At 41.4% G+C, this 24,619-nt stretch overlaps 2 protein-coding genes across 3 annotated transcripts; one reads left to right on the top strand and one right to left on the bottom strand.

Moving 5' to 3' along the window:
* Positions 1–788: 788 nt before the first annotated feature.
* NUP62CL (nucleoporin 62 C-terminal like) lies at positions 789–11,769 on the bottom strand. The gene is made up of 12 exons (XM_084534603.1): positions 11,393–11,769; positions 10,308–10,717; positions 9,130–9,240; positions 8,563–8,691; positions 7,426–7,521; positions 6,225–6,327; positions 5,941–6,085; positions 5,563–5,612; positions 5,299–5,433; positions 4,486–4,597; positions 3,663–3,729; positions 789–1,007 (listed from the first exon to the last, which is right to left on the bottom strand). The coding sequence occupies exons 1-12, from the start codon at positions 11,668–11,670 to the stop codon at positions 916–918; spliced, it is 1,728 nt and encodes a 575-aa protein (XP_084390729.1). The 5' UTR covers positions 11,671–11,769; the 3' UTR covers positions 789–915.
* Positions 11,770–11,961: 192 nt separating this feature from the next.
* On the top strand, positions 11,962–21,709 carry DNAAF6 (dynein axonemal assembly factor 6). Of its 2 annotated transcripts, none has more exons than XM_084534091.1 (7): positions 11,962–12,097; positions 12,302–12,408; positions 14,105–14,168; positions 15,631–15,736; positions 17,637–17,733; positions 18,504–18,589; positions 20,930–21,709. In XM_084534091.1, exons 2-7 carry the CDS (start codon positions 12,310–12,312, stop codon positions 21,057–21,059), a joined length of 582 nt encoding a protein of 193 aa, XP_084390217.1. In that variant the 5' UTR covers positions 11,962–12,097; positions 12,302–12,309; the 3' UTR covers positions 21,060–21,709. The 2 variants fall into 2 exon arrangements, with proteins under 2 accessions (XP_084390217.1, XP_084390218.1); XM_084534092.1 differs by having other exon boundaries at positions 11,972–12,091.
* The last annotated feature ends 2,910 nt before the right edge of the window (positions 21,710–24,619 follow it).

Below are 24,619 nucleotides of genomic sequence, written 5' to 3'. Positions count from 1 at the left end.
CCCAGAACGGGACAAAAGCGCAGATTCTAATAAAACCTGCGAAGTATTATGGTCAGGTGGCTCTTCCCTTTTATTCCGGGGAATAATTATGTACGGAAGACTAGGGGGAGGGGAGAAAAAGTAAATATGAAGCACACCAATTGCATGCAGGCAGCATGAGGGGCAAATGAGAATTGGGGCTGGTCTGCTAAATTAATAATTACTCAGTTACTGCATTAGTAAATACACTACAGAATGTGCAGCTGCATTGTTATTAAATACCATTCACTGTAAGTCTTCAGAGTTTTCAACATGTTCTCCACTACTCCTCCACACTCCACTACTAAATGTGGTACCATTTTTGCACTTGCACACCTAGTATGTTTCAGCTAAAAATCTTGCTTACTCTGGGAACAGTTGAAGGCACAAAGAGAAAAAGCAGTTAATGCATAAGCTATAGGAAAGGAGGCCCACTTTCAGAAATGGGAGCGAACTCCAGTTTGTGTTTTGGGAAGATAAAAATCTATGAGACTCCTACAGCTTCTTATGAGAACATGGCAGTTCATTAAGCCATCTCTAAGGTTCTGAATAAATTTCATGAAGTTCTGGTGGAAAATATTCAAGTTACAATTAAGTGCAGAGTTGGAGAGATCAGTTGTGAAGTCACACAGTGCTCAAATCCCTCAAGCACAGCATTTTCATATCTAGCAGTCTGCACACTGCTATAGAGAACAGCATATGCTTGGAGCACAAACTTCATGCAGGCTCTCAGAGCGGAGTTGGTGAATTCCAGGAAGACACCGCAAAGATTAGCTTTGAAATAAAAAAAAACTTTATTGCAACAAAAAGAAAAGCAGATCACAAGTTTAAGCTTAGGTCCTCACCAACCTATTTCCTATGCGGATATTAGGTTAATATTAACAACGTTTGAGACTTTCAATCAAATGTGATCCGAAAACTGCGCTCCTGCTCCTTGCGGCGGCTCTCACAAACTTTTGTCACTTCTTCCACCTTTCTCTGCAACAAGGCTGGGGGAAGAAGAAAAAGTGATCAGTTCCACAATCATCCTAAAACATAACGCTGCACAGTTAAGCCTGTAGAAAGAAAAACACATTCAATTTTAACATTCATTCACTCAGATTTGACAGTGCCCAGTGAAACAGGAAAACACAAAGCACTGCTAACCTTCCAAGGCCTTTAAAGATCGTCCAAAAGGTATTGTGGCATTCAGGGACTAGCAAGCAGAATCTGAAAAAAACTATGATGTTGTTGCCACTTCTTGCTGAGCCAGCTTGTAGTTTTAGGGCACAACACCAGAGAGCAGAGCAAACCCCTCCTGAACAGGAGGCAAGCTGGTCTGCAGCTTGAAAGGAAGTAATTGCTGCATAAAGGAACTTCCCCTGCCCACCTCACGCTAAACTGACTAACCTGTAATTTGCATAATTCAGAAGTAATCTGTTTGAAGTATATACATATTTTCCCGCAGGATATCACAGAGCTGTAACAAGCTTTTAACTGTAAATATAGGAAAGAGTGCAATCATACAGAAGAGCTGCGATCACTTGCAGTCGCAGTACAGATAACCTGTTATATATTTCCAAATCAGTGATCTGCAAATAAGCTACTGATTGACTATCAACTTCAAATGCAGGAGGCATTGCAATATACAAAAATTCTTGGCACAAGTTAGAGCAATGTTTAATTTAATTTCATGAAAGCTTATCAGAAGTTATTCAACAGGGCTATGGCATTATGTCAGTCTGTGGCTTGGAGATATTCCAGTTTAAGTTTTAATTTTGGAGCCTGCCAAACCCAGAATCTTCCAGCAACATATTAAACAACACATTGCAGTTTGTCAGTTTTCAAAAATTCACTATGCAAAAATGATCATGGCATGAAATGACAGTCTGCTTCACCATTTCAACTCAGAACTCAGTTGTAACTAAGAAAAGAATTCCTGTTCCTCTCAGAAAAAGGAAATCTCAGACCAGGGTTTTGTCCAAATCCTCTTTTCACTGAGGCCACCTTATGGAAGGCACATCACCCTGGATCTGTGTTCAGCAAGCCCATTCATGTTCAGCTTCTGTTGCAGTAACAAGTTAACATTAGTTTGATTAAAGCACCCCAGCTCCACATAATTCTTGAACACGTCAGACAAGTTAATAGCTGCTGTGTACACATATGCCTAGAAAAGATCACTGGCTGTTGTGAGACAGCCCTGAAGGCGTTTCATGGGAAATAAAACTGATAAAACTGATGACATTACCTACAGCACAGATGTCTTATTTTTACGGAGTTTTGTCTGTTCATTTTTGATTTTAAAAAGAATTATGACATAAGAGTAGGCCTGGGAAGGATCTAAGTTACTAATTGCAAGAGCTGCTTGGAGGGTTAAGTTCAGAATTGCACCTTCCCCCCCTCCCCCACAATGTACCATTTCAGGAACTCTTCTCCTGGCCAAGAACTCCACAGAAACAGATATATTAATTTAACTGCATTTTCTTAGGCTTTTTGCTTCTTGTTTGAAGATAAACTGAAGCTGAACTGTTTCTTTAGAAAATGCACGTTTATCAGTAAAGATAATGAATTATGATTAACTGACAAGACAATTACTTTAGTATAGAATGACTGAAAAAATTATCTCCTTTCTAGTAAAGTTGAAATGAAACAGATTGCTTTTTTCAAACATTCTGTAGAGTCAGCGTTCTGGTGCCAGAGGAGCTATACCAGATTTCATGATAAAGGCACGTCGGGAATGTGAAAGCTAGCATTTGTCTTCTAGAAGAAAGGCAAATTTAATCCAGACCTAAGCAAGCCAGTAGCACTATTTAAAAAGAAATTAGCTACTAGCATGCCTCCTTTCACCCAAGAATTACAGCAGATGTGAACAGCACTGCAGTCAGACAGCCACAATTTGGTACTGGTGAGAGCTGCACTGCTTTATTCTGCAATGCCCTCCTGTGGCTGCTAACATCTGTTAAAAGCAAAGCCACAGAATTCTTGAATCCCTCACAAGGACACAGTCCCCATTAGAAAAGTTCCTTTGTTTTTTGTTTGTTTTCAGTGTTGAGCCCTGAAAGCACCATATTATATTAGTTGAGTGAATCCAAAACAAGAAACAGTAGCTATGCTATCAAGTTTTCACTTGAGAGCGCATTTTCTGCTCTACGTTAATTCTCAAGCGATTGATGTTTTGACATTTCTACACTATTACTCCAGTTACCATGCCTGCAGATAAACACATGCAGATCAGTCCTGCCTTGATTTGGCTTTTCCAGAGTTCAGAGGGGAATGCTACTAACACTAACCTCCCCTATCTCCACCGCCCTCAAAACAAGCATTTTCTTATTCCTAGGGGGAATCCAGGAACATTTCAGAAGTTGAAATATTTAACCTCATTTTGGTGGAACAAAGGATATGGTATTTCAAGTCCTCTGCTTTGCATTGATGCATTTCCAATAGCACTTTTATAAAATACCAGCTGTTATCACAAATTACTTTTCAGCAGAGGCCCTCAAGGCACATCAAGAGAATTCAAGCAGAGAAAGGACAATGTAATTGAAGCCAAGGAAGAGAAGATTCCTCAGTGATCTTCAGGAACTCACTTATATCCAAGGTACACTTGCATACACACTACACACTTTGTATTTACATTTCCCAAAAGCTGCAAAATGGACTCTCACCTGAGTTCTGGTCAATCCACTGCAGTGAATCCATGTGTGCATTCAAAATTTTACAGATCTGCTGAAGCTGAACAGAAAGAGAAGGTGAGAGCTATTTGTTACAGTACATTAAAACTAACAGCAGTAAAAGACAGCCTTCCTGTCCCCATCTTCGGAGTACTGAAGTAGTATTTCTCATACATGCAATTCCACTAATACAGCAGTCATTTTTGACATCAAGAAAACAGATTTAGAGTATATGCCTGTGGCTTAGTTTTAGCCAAATTCAGACACAACATTAATCTTTGTCTTGAGATGGATGAAGTAAAAAAAAAAAAAAAATTCAGTCTGAACCACCAAATGGAAATTTTTACTGAAAAAGGTTTCGTAGTAAAGAGATGCAAGGAGTAACAATATCAATTTAATACATATCAGGAAGCTAGCAATTTCAATCTTGTACAAAAGTAGTACAGGAAGAGTTCAACAACTGCTGCATCTCATACAAAATTGTGGAGCAGGTAGCAAAAATAGAAGTCAGGAAAGGTCTCAGAAACTAGTTATCTAGGCAATAATTACATCAGAAGAGGAAAAAAATTCACACCAGAGTGAGACACTTTGAAAGCTACTAACATAGTTGCAGACTAAGTGTGCAAGCCACTCTGGCTTGCATTATGTTATAATGCAAGTCTTACCAGAAGTGAATGAATTGCAAGATAAAACAAAAATACTTTTCCTAGCTCAAAACTAAAAGAAGAGTATCCATGAGCAAGCAAACGAAGAGTTAGCACTCTTTAAGTATCCTGTGACTCTTTTCCAGCATAAAAAAAATAAAGCCTGGATTTACCGGATCGCTGGTGTCTGCTGGGCCTCCTGATGTATTCAAGTGCTCAATGATGTCCTTGAGATCTTGTGCCATACGCTTCAACTGAGCATCTATGTTCTCAGCCAACTTATAGCTGCAAAATGCATGGGAACCAAGGTCAGAACATTTAAAGTGTACTCATTTAAAGTGTACTTCAGCAGAGCTACGACCGATCACACTAACTTCAGTCAATCAGAACTAGCATTCGTGCCTCTTAACCAGGGCATGACAGATATGGGAAGAGCACCACAATAGGCATTTTATTACACAGATGAAGTAACTCCTAACGTCTTTCACTCTATAAGACATATGGAGACAGACAGGCAAGACTGCTGAGCTCTTTCTGGAAGGTTCAGTCAGAATTGAACCACCTGTCCAGATTTTTTTTTGAGATTCTTATCTCTTGAACAAAACACTTCTTTAATTACCCTGCTAAAATTCAACACTTATGTTTAGAAGAAAGCTCGAGCTGCACATAGTGCATTCTGTTCTCATCACTTTTATCACTGAGTGATCATTAATTTTTAGAGATTATGCCTAAATTAGAAACCTTTCCCCAGACAGCTGATTAGAACAACATCCAACAAAGCTCTTTTCATGCTCATTAAGAGACTTCCAATTGCAATTCTCGTATTTCTAATGCGTAAAATGTAAGTTGCCATGCATAAAACTGGATTACATATTTGAAAAAGGCCATTGATAGTTATGTATTATCATGCATCCCAATTATCCTTCTGATTGATCATCATCATATTAGTCTGTTTCAGCACATGTTCAAACAGATTTTTGTCTTACGTCCTCTCCCGTTCTTCATCTGCGTGCTGCAAATAGATAGTCCCACTCTGTTCCTTCACAGACTCCTCCAGAGGGGTCAACAAGTCTTCAAGCTCTTTCTGCTGAGACAGAATGAAGTCTAGCTCCTGATCCAATCTGAAAAGAGAAAGACCTACAATTTAAAACAGGCTTAGAGGCTATGTACATTCTAGAACTTCCACACAATGCAAAATGATGCAAAAAAAAAAAAAAAAGAAAAATCATCTCAAGGGTTCAGTTTCTCACCTCTTCTGATCAAGCTTCACTTTCTCTACTTCTCTGTGTAATGAAGTAATCTGTAAGCAGAAGACAATTTTACCAGGAATACTCAAAAAGTAATCTCATAAAAAGAAAACGAGTGGAAGTGAGAAAGCCATTACAAAAACCATCTACTAGAAAAGCAAAACAGTTGCACAGATGTTTACAGACAAAAATTTACTAATGGAGTTTTGGCTATAAAGAAGACAAGAATAGACATGGAGAGTTTTTCAAAACCACCCAGATATAATTTACATGTATATTTTTAAAAGCAGGAAGTCTTACCAGAGGGCTTGCTGCATCTGTGGCACAATGCCTTTAAAAATCTAAGCAAGCAAAATGAGTTCACACTGGCTATCACCTTACCTTCTCTCCGTTCTCTATCAGTGTCCGATCCCAGGCATTAACTTGTGTAGCTTGGTGAAGAAAGTGTTTCTCTTGATCTTCCAGTTCTAGACTCCACTTATTTATCAAACTCTCAAGCTGGGCATAAGTCATCACTGGAGGTGCACTGAGGAAGCGTGAGACAGTACAGAATATAAGATCAAAAGAGTTCAAGTGTGATCGTGCCCATTTCCCCTTCATCCACCAGCTACCAGCATTAATACTGACTCTTGCCCCAGTCAGGGAATAGTTGTAATAAAACTCACCTGGTTGTGGTGGTGGTTATAGCAGTTGTAGAAGTCACAGCTCCAATGGCACCCGTTGTAGTTAATGGCTTAAGATTCAAAGCAAAACTAGAAGCAGAAGTGCCTGAAAGAAGAGATTCAGGTCAAACAGAAGACATTGGGTATGTAACGAACTGAGAACAGACCCAATTCACAATTCTAATGCAGTGCTTTATGAGCTAAAATGTCCCTTTAACAAAAAGCAAATCCTGGGTGTGTCAAGAAGGAAGTGAAGCACATCTTGACACAATTAACAGTAGTGGACTGTAAATACCTGACTGCTAGATCTAGTCAAAAATGAGGAGCTGACAATCTGCACTTAACCTGTGCATTATTCAAAGAAACACGGCATAGCCAACACCCCTCTCAATCTGTGTTTCAACATTAGATCTAAGATCTGTCAGCACATCCAATTGCTGCCCTGAACCACTGCTGCTACAGTGCGCTTTGCAGAAGATTGATTTCTGTTTTTACAAAGAAAAGGAGCATCTATCAGATGATGCTGTCATGCAGTCATACAACACTTTAGATATTGATCTAGACTCTTCAGTCACTCCAGAAACAAGCTTTGGAAATGCCATGAGCTGAGCAGCATCCATATTGTTACAGTGAACACTGACAGGTAACTGCATCCCAAAAAGGATGCTCAGTCCTGAATCCCAACACTGCGCAGCACTGCAGATCTTCACATGAGTGTCAACATTCAGATGCAGCACTTAGCACCACATTTTTGGGAAGAAAAGCTAGTGAAATCCTGTGCTTCTAAACTTAAAATGCAGAAAAAACGGCTTAAGAGGGCGGAATCAAAACATAAAACATTTCTCCCTAACCTTCCCCACAGATCTGTGGCCTCTCCCTTCCCTTCTATCCCAAATAGGGAAATCTAAACCAACTTTGCATCTACGCAGACAGGCTATAGGAATAGCAGCTAATCTACTTACTCCAGACTAGAACAAAGCCCTAAAGGCATTCACTCACACCGTGCTGTGGACAGACTCTCAAGAAGCCATAAGTAACTGTGGACTTGTGGAGATGGAAAAGGGGGATCACAGAAAAATACCGTATTACTTTCAGTCACTGGACACTACAAATTAGCACTGCTGTGCTGCTACACTAGCCTTTAGGCTACTCCTAGGAGGAAGTCAGGCTTCTTTCCCTTAATCTTTTACCAGCATCTACTTACTTGTGGCTGTGCTTGTTGCTGCAGCTGTTGTTCCAGGAGCTTTTAAGCCAAATCCAGAAGTTCCAAGACCAGCTGTACCAGTGGAAGGGGCACCAACTGTAAACAGAAGACAAAATTAAGAGTTTGCACATCCCATTAAATACAGCTCCCTTTTGAAAAACCACCCTGCCTGCCCACCCACCCTCACTGGGTCTTCTGTTTGCATTAGCCATGATCACTGTTTACGTGGAGGCTCATACAGACACCATGTGAAAAGAGGCAGGCCAAAGTCAAAAAATAACCAGTGGCTTTGTTGTTCTGATGATATAGAAAACGACTAGCTCAGCTGTCAAACTACAACTCCTTCTCTTATTTCGAATTATCTGACATTTAACTCAAACTACAAGTGATTAATTAAAAATAATGACTAACAAAACTTCCGAAGCTCCCTGGGAGCATCTACTAAGTTTTCAGAGATGGGTGTAAGGCAGTATTATTATATGGAAAAGTTGTGTTAACTCTGGTAAACATTAACATTTGCTGTAGCTAGTCTCCATAATCAAAGGAAACTGAAGTGTTAACATGTCTTTGCAGGCTGAGAAAGGAAGCTGTTAGGACTCATTTTCAACTTCAGCTACTGCCTTGAAGCTGTCATAAAACTGACATTATTTCCTGCCAAAAATAATTTTGCAAGAGGAAACAAGTCAATTATTACCAGAGGAACTTGTACATGTACAGCTGTATGAATACAGTGTGTTTTTACCACACTGCACCTCCACTGTCACAGTGTTCTTTAAGTTTGAACACCTCATACAAGAGTCAAAGGCAGATGTAACCAGATTCAAGGCACTGGTCTGGGAAAACAGCAGCATCACCAGAAAGCTCAGCTGTGGTGATGTTATGCTGACAAGAATTCACATACAGACAAAATTCCCACTTGCTGCTTTGCCCACTGAATCTAAAGAGTGCTTTATTTCGTACAAAGTTTTCTGTGCCTTGCTACTGAAGAAATTTTGCTACAATTCAGAGGGAAGGCACCAAGCAGCAAGAAGAGCTTTGTCCCATATTATCTCAGCACCTGATGCTTCACTACAGACAGCACCAACCATGCTACTCATTTACTCCCCCAACACACCAGATCTGCATATTGTGACTCACGTGAGAGGCCTGTGGTGGTAGATGAGGTTGGTGCTGAAGAACTCGCTATAGATGCAAACAAAGTAGGGCCCGTTGAACCAAGAAGGGAAGCTGTGGTGGTAGCCGCTGTTGTAGAAGCTGTGGATGTTACTACAAACAGAAAAAGTGGAGATCTTGTACAAGCAGAGCCCTTTGGGGTTTCACACATTTCAGAAGAACAACCAAATGATGAATGGGACACAAATCTGCCTAATTAGACCATCTTTTTCATGGGTACAAGAGAACTTGAAATTATTTTTCCTGTATTCTGCTTCAACTCTTTTCCAATGTACCCTTTAAACTTGTGGTTCCCTTCCATTACGCTCCAGAAAGATGTGCAGAACAGAATGTTGCATGTGACATAATACAGAATACATCGCACTAATCAAGTTTTATAACTACACTTAATGAGCTTTCACAGAGCACTGATGCCACTGCAAACTCACGAACAGTCCCAGCCCACCTCCAGACTCCAGTTTAGAAAACTATACCCAGAAGGGCAACAGATTCACTGAGTTTGAGTAATCATTCCCTAAAATCTATTCCTACCTCCCAGTTTGTTTCCAAAGGGCAGAGTGGGTCCCTGGCTGGTCGTAGCGGTCAGTGTTGCCGTGGGCGCACTAGTGGCTGCTGTTGAAGTCAATGATCCGAAGCTTAGACCTGGAACAAAACACAGGATACATAGAAAAGGAAAGATGAATCTTTACTACAGAGGAACTGATCGCAGTATTCAAGGCAGCAGAAGGAGCAGTTGAAGTAAAATGTTAATATTTAATGTAACAAATACTCTGCATTATCCAGCAAATGAAGTAGAGCTACAAAGATTACTTAAAAGCCTTTTAAAAAATGATTTAATGCAGATGAACGTCATCCTCACCCACATCTTCCTTCAGAGGCCTGAACTATCACCAAGTAAATCAAAAGCTGCAGATTGAATTTCTGCCAATTCTACAGAAGCAAACAGGCTCATGCACACACCCTGCAGCTCTCCTTCCCCACTGCTTCAAGCCCTTTCCCCTTGCATTAGGAAAGCCACCAAAACATTTTTTTTTTTTTTTTTTTTAAAGGCTGGCACCTCTACACACCCTTTTAATATTATTTCAGCCTCACCTTTTGTGGAGGGACTTTTGAAACAGCAAAGATCCCATGGCGTGCTGCAGCTGAGCAAACCAAGTTACCAGGACAACTCTGAGAAGTTCCCATGACAGTGTTCCCACATCACCCAACTGAGGAATTTAGAAAAATATTGTTGCCAGCAGCTGGCTTCAAGGACAAAGTCTACGTGACTGCTAATCACAAGGGGGTTGTTTTCTTGCAGTTGTTTGTCTGAGTGCTTTTGACCAATAATCTTGTGTGAGACACTATCCGCCCCTGTTAAGTTTACTACAAAAGTCAGGCTATTCGGGTAATAAAGGCAGCAGCATGATCTGACCATACTAGTGTCTGTCGTGTTTTCAGCTGTTCTTCCTGCAACAACCTTTCAAACCCATCACATGAGCAATACCTGTAAAACACCACTCAGCTTAGAAGCCTGAATCCATGGCACTCAAGCCCTACCCATGACAGCCCTGACATATTGTCAAAGCCACACCAAGGTGCCATTCTGAGCAACTCCTCCATACAGACACTTTGCTAGCCACACTGTTAGCCAAATGGCAAGCTCATTAGCTCACTTATACATACAAATTCTGCCAAAAACAGCTCATGTTTCAAGCCCAGGCACTCACCTGAGGACTGCGTCCCTAGGCTGAAGGGGGCTGCAGGCTGGGCTGTGGTTCCTAAGGTGGCCGCAGTGGTGGCCGCAGCAGCAGGCGCTGCTCCGAAGGTCAACCCTGTGGGTGCTGCTTGAAGAGTTGTGGTGCTTGTGGCACCGATGTTGAAGCCGGTTGTTCCCGCCTGGGTCGTGGTACCGCTAGCAAAAGTAAAGCCTCCAGTCGTCCCAGACTGAGTGGTGGTGGTTGTCGTGGTGGTGGCAGTGGTGGCGGCAGCAGCAGCTCCGAACACGAAGCCAGCAGGGGCTGCTGCTTGACTCGAGGGCGTGCTGGTTGGTGCAGAGCTACCAAACCCAAACCCCCCTGTGATTCCAGTAGCCTGAGTTGTGCTGCTGCTTCCAAAGTTTAATTTGGGTGCATTTCCCCTACAAAAGAAAAAAAAAGAAGAGTAGTGAGTCAGCCTGTTTAAGACATACATCCAGCAAATACTGAGTCAGCTTTCTTACGGACCATTTGCTGACAAAACAACAGAAAGCATCTTTGAAAACGACAGGCACTCCACCAGGATCGTATTTCTGTTTTGACAAAGACTGCATTATAAGTCCTGTCATCTGCAGTACTATTAATCTCCTTATATTGACACCCCCTTAATTACTTCTGCCTATCAGTATGATGTAAGACATTTACAGCTGTGTAATAAAGCTGTTTATTCTCTCAGCTTATAAGCATCCTTTCCACTTCCTCCACACAAGCCTGTTCTTTTAATTACGCATCACAACTAACCCTCATTTGAGCTCCCTGCCCACTGCTGCGACATAGCGGGCTTCCAAAACAATAAATATATAGAAATATTTCAAAGTTTGGCAATAATTTCTACGGAGAAAACAGCCCCACCTGAGCAAGGGGGGGCTCTCAGGTGTTTTATAGTAAGAGCTGAAGCCGTTTTTCCCACGACCACCAAGGACCAAGTGGCAGGGTTTATTACAGAACGAGCAGCTCTTCAAGCCTCCTCCGGGCACCGGCACCGACAAGCAGCAGGCTCGCGGTAAGCACGGCAGAGCCCGGAGCAGGACAGGGGGCCCGCAGGGAGGGTGGCTCACCCCAGCGGGAACACGCTGGCTGCCGGCGTGGCGGCGGCAGGCGTCCCGAAGCTGAAGCCGGCGGGCTGCGCGGTGGTGGCGGGCGTGCTGAAGGAGAAGAGCGCCGCGGGCTGGCTGCTGGCGGGCGTCTGCGCCGCGCTGCCGAAGCTGAAGCCCCCCGCCGGGGCGGGCGTGAAGGAGAAGCCGGCGGCCGTCGTGGTGGTGGCGGTCTTCGGCGTGCCGAACGTGAAGCCGCCGCCGCCGCCGGCCGAGGCCGAGCCGAAGCTGAACTGGTTCATGGCGGAGCGGCCTGGAGGCCCCTGAGGGCCCCGCGGCCTCCCCCGGCCCCGTCACGGAGCCCGCCCGCAGCACCCACCGGCGGCCAGGCCGCGCCGCGCGCACTGATGACGCGCTCCGCGCATGCGCCCGGTGGCGTTCAAGTCCCTGCTCCCGCCCCCTCGCCCAGCCTCCCAATCGCCGCCCAACTTTTCACCGCCTTTATTGTCTATTGGCTAAACTCGCCGTCGCTCCTCAATCGCCACGCCGGATTGGCTGGCTGGAAGAGGCGGAAGGGGAGCGGAGCGCGGTTGCTATGGCAACGGGGACGCGGGCCCCGGGGCGCTGTGCAGGCCCAGAGCTCGGCCCGGTCCCTGCGCTCTGCAGCCAGAGAGCCTTTGGGGGCAAAAACCTGCAGTTTGGGTCCCTTATAAAAAAAATCAGGTCCCTGTAAGCATGCACTGACACACGCAATACTTAAATCAAGAGTGATACCCCTAGAACATACACCCCTGAGGAGTGACAATAAATAGTCATATAAATAATAAATAATAAATAATAAATAAATATTACATAATAAACATAATAAATAAAAGGAGTGAGAATAAAGCGCTGCCCGTTCTGTCCCTGCCCCTTGTTTTTCTCTGCCTACAGCAGCGGCTATGGACTTGGACAGCATCTCCTCAGTCTCGTCCCTGCAGGCCCTCGCCAAACTGCTCAGCGATGCGCCTGGTGATGATGATGATGACGACGAGCAAGGGGTGAGTCCGGCATAAGAACTCCTTGTTAGCAAGGGAGGTGCAAATCTTTTTTCTTTTTTTTTTTTTTTTTTTTTTCCAGTGTGAGTAAAAACAAATTAAAACCTTATAAGGCTTTAGAGCAACTGAAGCAAACAGGAGATATTTTTAATGTAATAAGCTCTTGAAGGAAGATGCTGTCCCAGGAGTATGAGGAGAGACTGTGACCAGAGAATGGGATATTCACTTTTTTCATCCTAAAGGAAATGAGAACACATAGTTAAGAGAGCTATAGATACTTCGATTTCCACCTACTTTTCCCTGAAGTCTGTTAGAGGTGAAGGCAATTACAGTCAGGATTTCATATGCAGAAAAGAAGAAGTTGCTGCTCAACTTCTGCATAAAGAGTAAAACATCCAGAGGCAACTGAATACATTAAATCTGTACCAGACATCCAAGAACTGTAGAGATAACTGATCACTGAAGCACAGTAGGTATGTTGGAGATGATAGAATAAGGTAGAGTGAGCCATGCTAAGATGAAAGATCTGAATGGTTAACGAGAGAAATATCTCTCTATTCTTTTTTATTAGTTCACCTCAGGAATAGAATAAAATAACATATTTTGGAAAAATGTCTCTTTCTCCTGCAATATACAACTGCTGCTTTTATCTAGGCATGTAGGTGTGCTGGGGAGAAGTACCTAGGTCTGTCATGCTCAGGGAAGACCACAGGTACCACCAATCACAATGTGCAAGGCCTCAGGGAAAGCTCAAAACTTTGGCAAGTCTGAGGATTTTCAACAAGTTGCATAGCGACATGGCTAACAAAAATTGGCAAAAGTCTTTGTGCTCCTCTGTGGCATCAGTTCTTCCAGGAGCCAGCTGGCTGACCCAGCAGTTGTGTGCTAGTAGTGGCAATGGGACTATCTGGGGGAAAAGAGATGAATCTCTTGAAGTTTCTTTCAGTACATGATAGATGTGGTCCATCATACTCTAGCTACATTTCTCTTTAATGCTTGATTTCTAAAGCCAGCATTACTGCTGTTCATCTTTGCAGTAAACATCCTGATTTTAAAAGAATTTGTTTACATCTTATTAATAAAATGAATGACACTTCAGAGGCAGAAATGGAAAATTGCCACAAGTGATGTCAATTAAGTCTGAGTCAATCTGGGTAATTTGAAATCTTTATTTTGATTTAATTTAATGTTCTGTGCATATGAGGCACTTTTTATCAAACCGAAGAACTTCTCTATATATAGAAATGCCTCACATTGGCCTATTAACACTAAATTGATTCATAATTAGAGGAAAATGTTGTTGCCTCATATGATCTCTACTGTTAAAAGGAATCTAAATGCTATGATGGGATTTGCATGTAGCCCCCTTGCTTTCACTCAATATTTTCATGGCAGGCAAAGCAAGACAATTTTGTCAAAATGCCATAGAAACAAATGCTCCAGAAGCACATCTGGCTTTAATGCTACTTTTGGGAGTCCTGTCTAAACCCAGTTAGTTATCAAAGCTCCTCTCTGCAAAGAGAGATCATGTAAGCAAGCATGTTCAGTTATTCTGGGAGAATAACTGGGAGAATTCTTTTTGTTCTAGCAGTGATTTACTTGACCTCAGATAATGTTATACTTACTGACATAGATACTCATTGTTGCGGGGCTGCTGTCTATGAAAATTAATTGGGGTTTAATCTGGCTCTTTTTGCAGCCACGTTGTTCTGTTAGTGCTATGACTCCTGGTTGCATTGGACCAGCAAAGAAAGAGACCTGTGGTAAGGAGGAGTGTTTGTATGCCTTAGCGTTCAGTTGTGTGTTAGCAGACTGTAACAGCTGCAGTAAATTACCACAAATAGTTTGCTTCAATAAGTGGGTGGACCTTTAAGATGGAAATAGCACCACATTTTGATTGCACTAAAATTCTCATTTTCCTGAAAACTTAACCACAAAGCATACAAAGAGCAGCAGAAAGGGTAACTCTGGAGGGTACCAGCCTCAAGGGGTGATAACAAACCGAGTAGAGAACGCAGCCTGGTCATGGGCTGGGAGGGGGGAGTCATAACGGAGCAGCAAAAGGCTCCAAATAAGTACTCTCACAGAATTGTTATTGCTTACTTACAGCAAACACAGAAGATGGACTTTTAGTACTCATCCTAAAGGATCTTCATGGAGCAAACTGCATGGAACTGAGTCTGTGCTTGTAGTATTAAAGAGTTATGAAATATACCATGAAACACAGACATGTTGTTACCCCCAAAAGTTTCACAACCCTATTTAGACAAAATGTGAGATGAAAAATAAGCTTTGTTCAGGGCCGCCCTCAACAAACCAAAAGCTGTTTTTCATTTTTTTTCCTCACTGCACCTTGTTCTTTACCCTGAAACCCAGTTCAACTAAATTCACTATCTGACTCCAGGTGTTCTGGCATCCTATAGAAAGACGGACCCTCAGACAATGAGAACAAATACCTTGAGGGTTCATAAATTTGTGTCAACACCTTGAAATGTACTCAGAAGAGAAAAGAAATCAAGTCCAGTCTTATCAAAGTTAATGTGAAGTTCTTCCTGAAGCTTACAGTGTCATATAACTGGACAGCTTAAACCTGTAAGACAGTAAGAAGGACCAGGATGAAATTAACAGGAAAGGAACTGTTGTAAATACAACAGACTGTTTTTGCCTGGAATCTAGAAATAACCAGAGATTTTACTATAAAAACCTCCAGATTGCAGATCTACCAGCTAACTAGAAAATGTGTTTTTCATTGTAGAATAGGTATAAACCATGCTATTCTTCCCATGGACTTTCATGAGTCTTCAGTACCTTATCTGTGCTGTGCTCAGTCGTTAATGGGAAGAACTGGATTTATATGTGAGGAAGAGATCCTTTTGTAAATGACTCTGCTCACTTAAAATCTCACGTCAGGGACATGGGGAAAGATTAATACTTCATACTTCTACACGTTTTGAAGGACTAGATATTTCATGCCTGATAGGACAATTTCCTTGACATAGAGGTTGAGTAAAGGAGATTTAAGGGAATAGAATAGAAAACATCCTCCCTCTGCAAATTCTGATTCATATCATATCGAGGGGAAGGAGATTGTAATCATTAATTATAATGTGTTTTTTTTTGATACAAAGATTTTTCTTAAGTCTAGAAAAATGAAAGTTTGCTGAAAACCTAGAGAAACAGACATTCTATAAAACATGACAGTGTGATTTTTCTCATCACTTACAGGTACTTCTGAAGTGAAATCTGAAAACAAGAAAACTATTTGGAATACGGAGGAGGTCCCAGAAGGATCCGAATTTGGTGATATCTGGGATCCAAGAGAACAGCCAGAGTAAGTCAGTTGAGGCTGCCTGCATGGGTTTTACATAGTTTTATTGGAAATATGAGTTAACTTCAATGTGAGTGAAAAATAGCAGTCTGAAAAGCTAGTCATGAAAGGGCAAGGGAATGATATCAATGTTTCAACTAAAGCAACAAGGGAGGAGGGATTTTAACTTCTCCCTTGGAAGCCTTCTGATCGCATAACAGAAATGTAGAGTTGGTTTTTGCTGTCATAAGATTATTTGCAGTGTCAGATACTTGTACCAAATGGGATTAGGAGGGGAAGGAGACCAGCAAAGTGATTTACTAGCTTTGAAACACGCCAAATTTGTGTGAAATACCTGGCTCTTCCTGCTGCAACTGAAATATGTTCATTTTTCATTCTCAAATTCAAAAAGTACTCAAACTCATGTTTATATTTCAAATAATTAAACTCTTCAGAGACAAATACTACAGTAGGAAGGAAGGCTACATGCAGGCAGTTTTAAACTTTTAAAAATCTCGTTATTCAATCATAGTCTGTCAAGGGACAGCCTAAAACCAGTCTTTTCCTTTGGTCATAGAAATACAATGTTTTTGAAATAGATCATGAGGCAAGATATGCTGTAGTTTGTAGAGGTCAAAAAGCCTTCAGGGTCAAGTAATTCACAAAGAAGACTTTGAATTTATAATCATTGTGTTCTGATGCACTATGCTGGAGTTTGAGATGTCAGAACAGATGCACCAAAATCTGTGAAGCTGCATATTGTACACCAGATCGTAGTCCAGAATCATCACTTTTCTCTGCACATAAGTCATGCCATTATTTTTTCAATTTCCTGATATAAAAACTGGACTGAGCCCAGTCTGAAGTTAGGCTCAGCATTTCCAAAAATGGTTTGGCATTCAGCTGCATCCTTACATACTGTTGTGTGCTTGTTCTTGAGACTATCACCTGTGAGGTACAGAACATGTTTTCTTTGTGTGGGGACACAACAGAGGCTTTTCTCGTGCTATTTTTGACCTTCCCCTCCCTGCTGGGTGAAGTGTGGTCTTTCGCTAGCCTCAAGTAATTGTCCTGCATTGCACAGATGAGAAGAGAATATAAATCTTTGTAATAGTTCATCAAATTAAATCATGGAAAAAGGCCCAAAAGGAAAACAGATGGTTAGAGGTGCATCCAGAGTGGTTAGACAGATTTCTCATTGACTTAGGAATTATTACATATGCACATGAACACTGGAGATGTGAAAAAGACTTTCCATACACTTTTTTCCAACAGCTTTGAGCAGTGTCTCCATTTATTTTGCTCAATTTAGCAGGAGTAATATGTTCTAAATACATTCTTTTAGTTTGCATTTCCTCATTCATTAAATATCAAGTGGAAGGGAACATGTGATTCTAGATTTTGTAGGGTTCTAAATTAAACAAATTGATTTTGAGGGGAAGAAAATCGATGTTGGCCAAATGCAAAGCAATTAAAATTATACAAGATAACAGTGGTGTTCTCGGGCTGCAAGAATAGGCTGAATGACAGAACAGAACACGTGTAATTGTGACAGCATCCTTTTCAAAGCCTTTTCTCAAGAGTTTTTGGTTTTTGACTAGTTGATAAGTATCATTTTCACTTGGAATGCATTTTCTCTTCCATGATCCTGCAAAGGCTAGTTAGTTAAACAGAGACAGTAAAGTGACTACCTTGAAAGATGGAGTGAATGTTCTTCACGTGTCTTGTAGCTAACTCAGTCATGACTCTGGAAAGAATTCCAGTACAGTTGGCTTGAAGACTTGAAGGGAGACAGAAAAGTAGGAGGGAATGTGATATGGATATCAGCACTCATACAAAGGTTTATAGTCCCCTGAGAAATACAGTCTCCTTTGGTTTCCTGCCTCTTCTCTGGTATTAGGCAATTATTACTTCTCTTTTTCAGGTATGAGATTTTATTCAAACAGCAGGTGGGAACAGAAGATGTCTTCTTTGGGATGAGCAGGAAAGACCCTTCCACAGCCTGCTGTGAAGATATGGTGGTGAGTTAAACCTGTATCTCCCATCCTTTCCTTGTGCCCTTTCTCTGAAGACTGTCAATCTGTCCTTCTGGAGAGAGAGTATGTAAACACCAAGCTGTATGGCTGTCTTTGGCTTCCTGTAGGATTTTCTTAGTTATCTAAGCATCTGTAGATATTTACATTTGCTAACCTGAGGAACTTGTGTATATCTCCTCAAGGACCTAGTGTATCCAAGAGAATCTGTGCTAAAATGTGTGCCACACAAACTTGAGGGAAATGAAAGTAACTCTAAAATGAGTTTTCATCATGGACACAATTTTGGGGTGGAGAGGGACTGAGAGTTTTCATCTGTCTGCATTTATTACCGTGTGTGAGTTAGCACAATGCTATAGTAATGACAGTTTTTAAAGTTATAGGGAACAGATTCTGTCCCATTATTATATGATCAAAGACTTCCCTGCTTTCTAAACCTCATGACAGGTATAACTGCTGTGCAATTTTTCTAGCTGAAGCAAGCTGTCCTTGGAATACACAAATCCAGGGGCTTTTGGTGGGTATAGAATACCTGCCGGGTATACTATCAGCCCAGGATTTTGTAGAAAATTAAGGTATCAGCACACATCACTAAGCTATTGAAAACAATTATCGCTTTGTCATATTTTCTCTAATACATATTACCTACTCACAATGTTGCTCTGACACTAGTATCAAAATGTTTGTGGAGATGGTGTATTTTATGGCTTGTAGGTCTATATTTCTAATCACAGTTTTACCTCTGCCTGTCATTTCAGATTAAAATCAAGCTGCCAGAGACAAAGGTCTCAGACATCACATTAGATATCCAGGACAAGGTTCTTGACCTTCGAACTCCCCAAAAGTAAGTGAAACGTAATTGATGGAAGTACAAGCAATATATTATTTCAAAGAAAGTTTAACCAAGCCTCCAAGAGAATGCTGGAAATCAAAGTTAAAGACAATGATGGGATTATTAATTACACAGAAGAAATAAACAACTATATTTCACCCTTATGTCTATAGTTTGCTAGCTTTAAATCTGTGATACTATTCAAGCAAAAATAGTTTTAAAACAGATTTTTGGTTATCTAAGCACTAGGGCTTCAAGGGCCCAAAATGTCTGGCAAAAAAAAACTGCCCAGTCTTTAAGGACTTATTGGAAATTCTCTTTTTAAATACTAATTTGTACAAATGAACAACTGAAGGAGCTCAAAAATGTACAGACACTTTCAGGTGTTGAAACTCTGCAGATAACTAGGTATGGATGCAGACATGGAAATGGTACGAGGTTTCCCTGAAGAGATTCCCTTTGAGTTTGTTACAGGGCTAGCTATTTCAAAACTATGAAGATAACGAACTGACTGACTTATACTCAGGTTTCTCACAATCTTCCTCCATATCTCCCTCCGTGCAATTGCTCTGCCTGAGGTGCACAGGTAATTGCCATGTCTGTTATGCTCTAAGTTCTTCACAATAAAGTGTTTTCGTAAGAAAGCTTGACCCTCTACCTGCACCTTTCAGCACTGAATGGGATGTGGGAAGATTCAAATGTGAATAGTGTCCTGCAAATCAATTCAAGGTGTGCACCATAGATTAAGGCCAAAATAACTTCTCTCCCTAGTGAACTAACTTCAGAAAAGTCACTTTTCTCACAGACAAAACCAGCCTGAATCAGTTACCCCTTGCATGAATTTAACCTGAAGATGAAACAGTACTAAAAGAATGTTTGAAAGTTCTGGCTCTGAAACAGGTAAAGCAGGAGGAATAATTGTCCAGCTAATAACTAGCATGACCTGTAGGTACTAAAAGAGGTAGCGTAATGCAATACTGCAGATGTAGGAAAGCTTCAGCTTCCGTTTTCTTTTGCAGTTCTGTCTTTTTGGTGAGTCAGATCTGCCATTATCTTAGTATCCAGCTGTCACAAGCCTAGCAAAACAAAGTTTGTTGTAAATCTAATGGTTGCTTGGGTACAGCCTGAGCCAGTGCTGCTTTTGTAAATTTAAGTGCAAATCTTCTCAGTATGAAAGAAACAAATAAGATTTCAAGTTCTCCATACCAAAAAACATTGTGATCTCACAGATGTATGGAAAAGCTCAAAGGAATTGTTTCCAACTCTGTAGTCCTGGGGTTGATTCTAAGCCCAGCTGATTTTAAGGACTTTTCCAAATTATAACAACTTGTTGCCTTCAGTAGGTGGGATGCAAAGATGTTTGGAATGTGCTGCTTTCATCTGTGGCTGCTATTACACAGACGAAAAGGTCTGGAAGAGTCAACATGATTTTAAACCCCAGTTTGAAGTAACCCCTATCCACACTACCGTGTTGCCTTGCGGGGCTTCATAGTGTTTGGCTGGGCAAATGTCTTTATTCTGAAGTCTCCTTGGTTCTCTTTGCACTGTCAAATCAGTGGAGGTCCAAGACTGGCCAGTCATTCATACCATTAATTGATAAGCCTGTGATAAAGAGGAAAGAGTCCAGATTCTGCGTGAGCAAGTAAGCTTGAATTATTATTAGAGTTGAAGGAGTCCAGACCTAGACATCCTCACGGGGAGATAAACCAGAAGTATTGTCTGACGTTCCAGGAATGTCTGCCATAGCGAGGGAATGTCAAATAGCTCCTGAGTCAAATATCTAAGCTTTGTGTAGTACGGGCCTGAGCCAAAGGTAGGGGATCACCGAATTAATCTTCAATGTAGGTTACAAAAAAGAATTTCGGCAGGTTTACAACTGTAAGTTCACTCTTGTAAATGTGTTTTGCAGTGTGGATATATCTTTTGTGGAACCGGACTGTCCAGAATCTCCAGCTGTGCTAGTTATTTCTTATAAGACAAGCTCCTAAAGACGCTTTCAGGCTTTAGGCATTATTCAGATTTTTACCACCAGGAGAGCATAATCAATGCAGCTCTTTGTCTGTATTTAAAATGCAGCATCATGTATAAGCAAGAACAGTGGAGAGAGCTCACAATCCATCATTGGAAGCTGTTGTCGTAGCCACAGAGAAAAGAAAGGAAGTGTTGGAAATATTCCAGGGCCTGTATAGCTGTGCATCAAGTATTGCAGGTACTCCACAATCTATCATGAGAAGGATATACTGAATGGACTTTCCTTGGTATACTGATTGGTGAATTGCAAGAGGAACTTTCAATGTCATCTTAATTGCTCACATAGTTTGGAACATTAAAACTCAGTGTCCTCTTTTACAGGAAGCTGCTGCTGCATCTCCCTTGCCCCGTAGACAGCAAGAATGGTAAAGCTCGTTTCTTGTCTGAGGAGGAGATCTTGGAAGTCACCTTGAGGATGACAAGAGAGTTTGATTTCATCAATTTTGCCTGACGGATAGAGAAGTGGAGAAAGTTTTCAAACAGTAATCTCTACATTTGAAGTCTTCTCAAAATCTAAGTGGTCCTGAAATAGGAGATTGTTCCCCGTGAACAGTCCAAGGGGAACATCCTTGGATAAATTCAGTAGGTCAGAAGGAAAAAAGACTTATTTATAGCACCCATAGGTTCTGTAAGCTGGGGCTGTCTGGCTCTTGCACTGATCTGGTTAGTACCCTGCTTCCTTCGGTCTGTTACAGGCTCTGTGAATTAGAAGATAGGAGATTACAAATTCTGTAAGCCAGGGAAAGTATTTTTTTTGTTATGGCTGGTAGCACAAGGATGCTCTGGCCAATGACTCTGGTTCTTAGTTACTGTTAGAAGACTTGCAAGTGAAATTTGTTTGGCCTCCAGTACTGGCAGTGGGACCAGTTCAGAACCCCCTCTTAGATATTTGGTGAGAAAATCAAAGCTCTTCAGGGATCCACATCCACACCTCCGAGGCTTCTTTACCCTGGCAGAACAAGGTAACCAACTACAACTGTATTGCTGAACAACTTGGCTCTTTTGAACAATTTTTGACAATGTATGGTTCGATGTCATCTATTCGCCTGCTGCCCCTCCAGCTGTTCTTCTGATTTCTATTAATAAAAGAATGTGCTCTAATGAACTGTTCCAGTTACCTTTCACTCTGCCTTCTCTGCATTGTGTCCTGAGAGACTTCCTAAACATGGAATGAGAGGAACTTTGCATAACAAAGTACCACTTTCTTAAAGGGCAGAAGTGCACAGGAGCTTTTCTTTTGCCCTTCAGGTCTAATCTAGAGCAACAGAGACGGGTAACCATGATGTTACCAGCTTCTGGGCAAATACATTCACTTAACATTGTTAGTCATGCAGCAAGCAAAGATGCTCAATGATCAAAGAGGTGAGGACTTACACTTTGATGGATTTTAAGTATGCTTAACTAAAATCTTGTAATCGCTTTAAAAACAAAATAGCTTGGGTCCTGCATTTGCCTGGCATAAAATAATAATAATAATAATAATAATAATAATAATAATAATAATAATAATAATAATAAAAAGACTAGCTAGGTTGTGGATAGTATCTATGCAGCTATATTTGTGACAGGAAATTTGTGACTGAGAACTGAGACAACTGAGAGGATGAATTTTCCATGATGGATGAAAGATACTGATGGTGATTTTTTCAGCCATGTTCCTGGTCAATTAGAATTTTCAGCATTTGTTTGTAATATACTTCCTTACAACTCTAGGATAAACTTAGCTGATGTTTGCATGCTTCAACCACTTCCCTTAAAGTGGACCCATTCCTTGGGTCAGAATAATACTGCTCAACCTCTGCTTTAGTGTTAATGCACTGGATTGCATGGAAAATGGGTACCTCAGTTGCTATGATTCATTACAAGCAGTTGGATATGCTGCTAAGGGGCTACTCCAGTTTGTATTTGCTAAAGTTTCCATAAATTGCATTTGAATGTCTCTTATTCATGCTCCATGAAGCCATGGTGGAGGGGAACAATGCAGATGTACGAAGAGGCTGAGATCATTCCTCCTGACTCAGTTTGTACTGCGTGTGGTTGCCAAGAAGTTACAGTAAAGCTGTTTCTTGGAAAAAAAGGTTGCCTTGAGGTCCCTAGACAATATGCTGTTATGCTGTTGCATTTTTTATGTACATTACAAAATGGAAGGTTGACGCCGTATTTATACACAGGTGAACATAACATTTGCCAAAGGTCATTCAGTAAGTCCATGGCAAAGCAGAGAGTACAGCTCTGCTCTTCTGAGCCCCGTTCCAGTCCTCCATCCACAAGGCAATATTCCCCTTATGGCTGGATGTAGTAATTACCTAAGTTTTCAATCATAAGTTCTGCATAATTTAATGTTAGTGCTTGATACTGACTATAAAGGTGAGATTGGTTCATTGTGCCTCTTTCCAGTCCTTCTAATAGGAAATGAGAATGTGCCACACTGGTATTCACGTCCTGTTTTTCCCCCATATCTTTTTTTAACCTGGGTACATTTCATCTGCATTCAGGAGACAAAATTCTCAAAGGTACATATGTTTTATAAGAAAGTTGGCTGCTGAATACAAATACAAGGGAGGGAAATACAATTTAGTTCTGCCTAAAGGGAAGTTCTTGGGTATTTTGTGGTTTGTATTTTTTTTTTGTCTGCTGGCGAGTCACTCTACATCCATATTCCAGGCTACAATAGATCATCCTCACCAGTCCATGGGAGGAAGGGGGTGAGTTGGTGACATAGCTAGATAAGGACAATATTACAGGGCAAGGCATGCTAGAGGGGAAGGCTAAAACTAGTGTTAGGGTATCCAAACACAGGGGAAAAGCTCATGAGAAGCCAGGCTTCATATTTTCCAGTGTTCAAAAGGACAAACTATTGTGCTTTCAAGACAGTAGAAACATCTGCCCAGAGATGTGCAGGTTGCTGTTCTGATCAAGTCAACTTCCATCACCACCTGGAGATCCTCTTGTGTTCTTACTTTCTTTTCATCAAGGAGGTGGAGGCTACCCTCGGAAAAAAAATAAAATTCTGCAGATCATCCCAAGAGGAAGGTGGTCAAGGGGACATGCAAGCTAACTTTCCCAGAAAATTGGGAGGTGAAGCTGGCTACAAGAGAGTTAACTTTTTTGCAAGTGCTAGAAGGCAATTTTGCTTTGCTGAACTAGCTCTGGTAGAAATGCTTTTGAAGGGGATACAAAACCCCCTTTGCCTCTGAACATCAAAGCTATTGCCTAAGTACCACTCCAACACCTGCAGGCATCTTAATTAATCAAAATTATGAGCCCAGTTAAACAACCCAGCCATTAAGCCCCAGCCATTAAGCATCATCAAGCTTTATTTGGTTCCCTAAGAAACATCTTGATTAAATGCATTGCAGTTAACTAGAGGGTACTGTAGCTGTGGAAATGAGATAGAGGCTGTTTACAGTAGCATTCCGATAAACTGCAGGTTGTTGGATTGCCTCGGTCACGCATTGCGTCCTCCAGTTGTGGTGGCAGAGTCACTGCTCCCACTTTGACTTGTTCCTGCCTTCCACCTGAACCACGGTGTTGTGCTAAAGCACAATGCCCGGCTTGCTCTGTTTCTCTTCTCCTCACATTCCCTTTTGCCTACATGTTGAGCTTCTGAGGCAAAGCTACTTTCTTCATGCTACACAGAAAAACTGGAAGAGTTGTTCCATATAAATGCCTGAGACAGAACAACAACTTAAATTTAGATTTTTCCCTGAAACGTGCAGACTCGCTTCTGGACTGTTCTCATTCCTATCATTCTCCAGGTAGCAGCACGCTATAGGCCTTGTATTTGTTTCAAAAGGAGAACTCCTTCATATTTTTGCTGTTCAGCATTAAGTTTGTATCCAGATTTTCTACGTACGTCTTCCATTGTGTGAAACACTTTTATCAGTATCTGCTTCCCACCAGATAAAGGTTATCTGAAACAGCCAAGCTGGATCTAATAACTAACTCGGTATACAGACAGATCTCTCACTCCCCTACAGCATATGGAGAAAGTAAGGCAACAAGATCGGT

Source organism: Aythya ferina, assembly GCF_964211825.1.
Source record: "Aythya ferina genome assembly, chromosome: 13".
NCBI lineage: Eukaryota > Metazoa > Chordata > Aves > Anseriformes > Anatidae > Aythya > Aythya ferina.
This window is presented reverse-complemented; position numbering and strand designations above follow the sequence as displayed.